General features: G+C 49.7%; 1 protein-coding gene across 1 annotated transcript; it reads right to left on the reverse strand.

Moving 5' to 3' along the window:
- Positions 1 to 508: 508 nt before the first annotated feature.
- On the reverse strand, positions 509 to 1,638 carry LOC121437036 (EKC/KEOPS complex subunit LAGE3-like). The gene is made up of 3 exons (XM_041636902.1): positions 1,298 to 1,638; positions 831 to 959; positions 509 to 653 (listed from the first exon to the last, which is right to left on the reverse strand). The coding sequence occupies exons 1-3, from the start codon at positions 1,633 to 1,635 to the stop codon at positions 509 to 511; spliced, it is 612 nt and encodes a 203-aa protein (XP_041492836.1). The 5' UTR covers positions 1,636 to 1,638.
- Positions 1,639 to 2,294: the final 656 nt, after the last annotated feature.

The raw sequence follows: 2,294 nt of genomic DNA on the forward strand, positions 1-2,294 counted from the left end.
ATCATTTTTTTACAGAACCTAAAATTAAAATCCCTTGATGGCATTTGGTTTCCACAAGCAGAACATAGATATGTGTATGTGTGCCTGTGTAGATACATATACATGAAAATGTACATATACAAACACATGACTTTAAAACATTACCAATAATTTTGTTGCAAAACTAAACTTACATAATTCACTTTTCCTTCTATCTCCTAATTTTCCTTAAATTTCTTTGTACTACTCAAGCATTTAAATTCCAGAACTTCTCCTCCACAGAAGCACACAGATGAGAAAACCTGGCAGTTTCTGTCATAGTCAAAAGTAAAATCAGATGAAAAATATTTGCTAAATTCTATTTTGTCCAGTAACATTTAAATTGCTTTTCCTTAAGCAACCGGGAAAAAAAATCCAACCGTGCGACTAATACGTGTCACACAGTATTGAAACACTGACCTTTTAAGGGCAAAATAACAATTACTCAAAACATGAAACCCCCATGACTTTTCTTTTATCTGGTAATATGTTAGGATTCACGACTTCTTCCTCGGCCTCGTTTGATAACAGCCACAAATTCCAGGCGCTGAATGTTTCTCATCACCAGGGAGAGCTGGTCAAGGAAAGTGTTGATGGAAATTCTGAAGAGGACAGGGTCTTCAGTAGTCCACCTACTAAACTTGAGAGAAACAGACACTATCAGGGAAATGATGGGGGATCTCTTCAGGTCCACCATACCACGTCTTCCCACTCACATTAAATCTACCAGTGTCTCCATTAGGACACCCCTAGAGTACACACTGCCTCCCAACCCTGAGGCCACCCCTACTCCAGGCTTTTGGAATACTGACACAGACAAGACAGTGGCATTCACTGTGAACTCCTGCTGAACCATCACTTGCTGGCGACGGGCATTGGCGACCAGGGACCTGCGGGCCATGTCTGCCTCCACTGCAGACCTGAAAGGCACTGTTACAGAGCTGGGAGGAGATAAGGTTAAGGCACCATCCACCACTTAGTTTCCCTTTGCTTAGATACACTTCCTTAGGCCTGCCTGGCAATGAGCCCTCTCGCCACCAGAGTCCAGTCACCTCCCCACTCCCCAGCGATTCGGGTCTTTTTCTACACCCTTCAGTCCGCTAAGGCAAGGAGTCTCCTTGTCCTGTCAGGATGTCAACTGGCGCACTGGACTACCCACACCACATCCGTCTGGCCTTTCCCTAGTCAGCTGTGCACCGTGTCCCCAAGGCCTTCCATGGAAGTTTTAGCGTCCCTATGATCTAGTAGCCCCTGGCGAGGGTCTCTTAGGGAAGGATACAACTCCAGGAGTCGATTTCCCGTTGTTGATGCAGTATCTCCGCTGGGTCCAGGGAGAAGTGGTGGCTGCTCATTGTGGAGAAAGACAGCTGCCTCTTCAGCAGCTGCACCTGACCCCACAGGGCTCCCTGGGCAGGGACTGCCTGGAGCAGCCTGGCTACCAGGAGCAGCTGGGCTACTGGAATCTTGTGGGCCACTCTGAGGGAAGGTGCCATAGTCACCTTCGGTTGCCGAACTTTGAGAGCTAGGCTGGGCTTCGGAACCTTGAGGACTCTGCTGCCCATCCTCGCCTTCTTCAGCCCCTGCTCTCCCATCTAGGCCCTCATCAGGGTCCTGCATGACTACTCTGGCTTTCCCCTCAGCACCCTAACCCGTGCCACTAACACAACCCTACCGCTCTCAAGGAAGTTCTTGTGCCAAGGTCAGCGGGCTTATACGTGAAGCCAACTGCACGTGTGCAAACAAGATCTCGCGAGGATTGGTTCCCGCTAAAGTAGCTTTCTGTTCAGACGGGGAGGGGCATGGCGGGTGGGGGAGGGGCGTCTCTGAGAGCTCAAAAAGTACAGCCCTCTCACACGGTACCTTCCCCAGGGACTTGTACTAATGGGATCCTCCAATAAAGGTTTCTTCCAAGCTGCCCCACCCATGAGTGGCACTGATCCCAACAAGCCTGAGGCTCCGGGAAGCTCAGCTCGGCAACAGGAGTGGGTGAGTGGTGCTGCCTGGGTATTCACAGAACCTGCTCAAGCTGACTGACCAGTGTCCTCAACACCCTGACATCTTAGGAGCCTGCTATGATGGTTCCGCACAACTGCCCCGCCCAAATGGTTCTGCCTGGACCCACAACACCTTCGTACACAACTCAGTGCTCTTCAGCTGGGCATGGCCTAGTGATACTGATTAATGTGACTAAAGAGTAAGTTCGATAACTTTTCCACAAGCAGGGTGGGCTTATAGAAACCATTGGCCACAGCAGCAGCCTCTGTTTGGAGCCCAGT

The sequence above is a fragment of the Microtus oregoni genome, unplaced genomic scaffold (genome assembly GCF_018167655.1).
Source record: "Microtus oregoni isolate MIOR12 unplaced genomic scaffold, Mior012 000050F_ref0000143, whole genome shotgun sequence".
In the NCBI taxonomy this organism is placed as follows: domain Eukaryota; kingdom Metazoa; phylum Chordata; class Mammalia; order Rodentia; family Cricetidae; genus Microtus; species Microtus oregoni.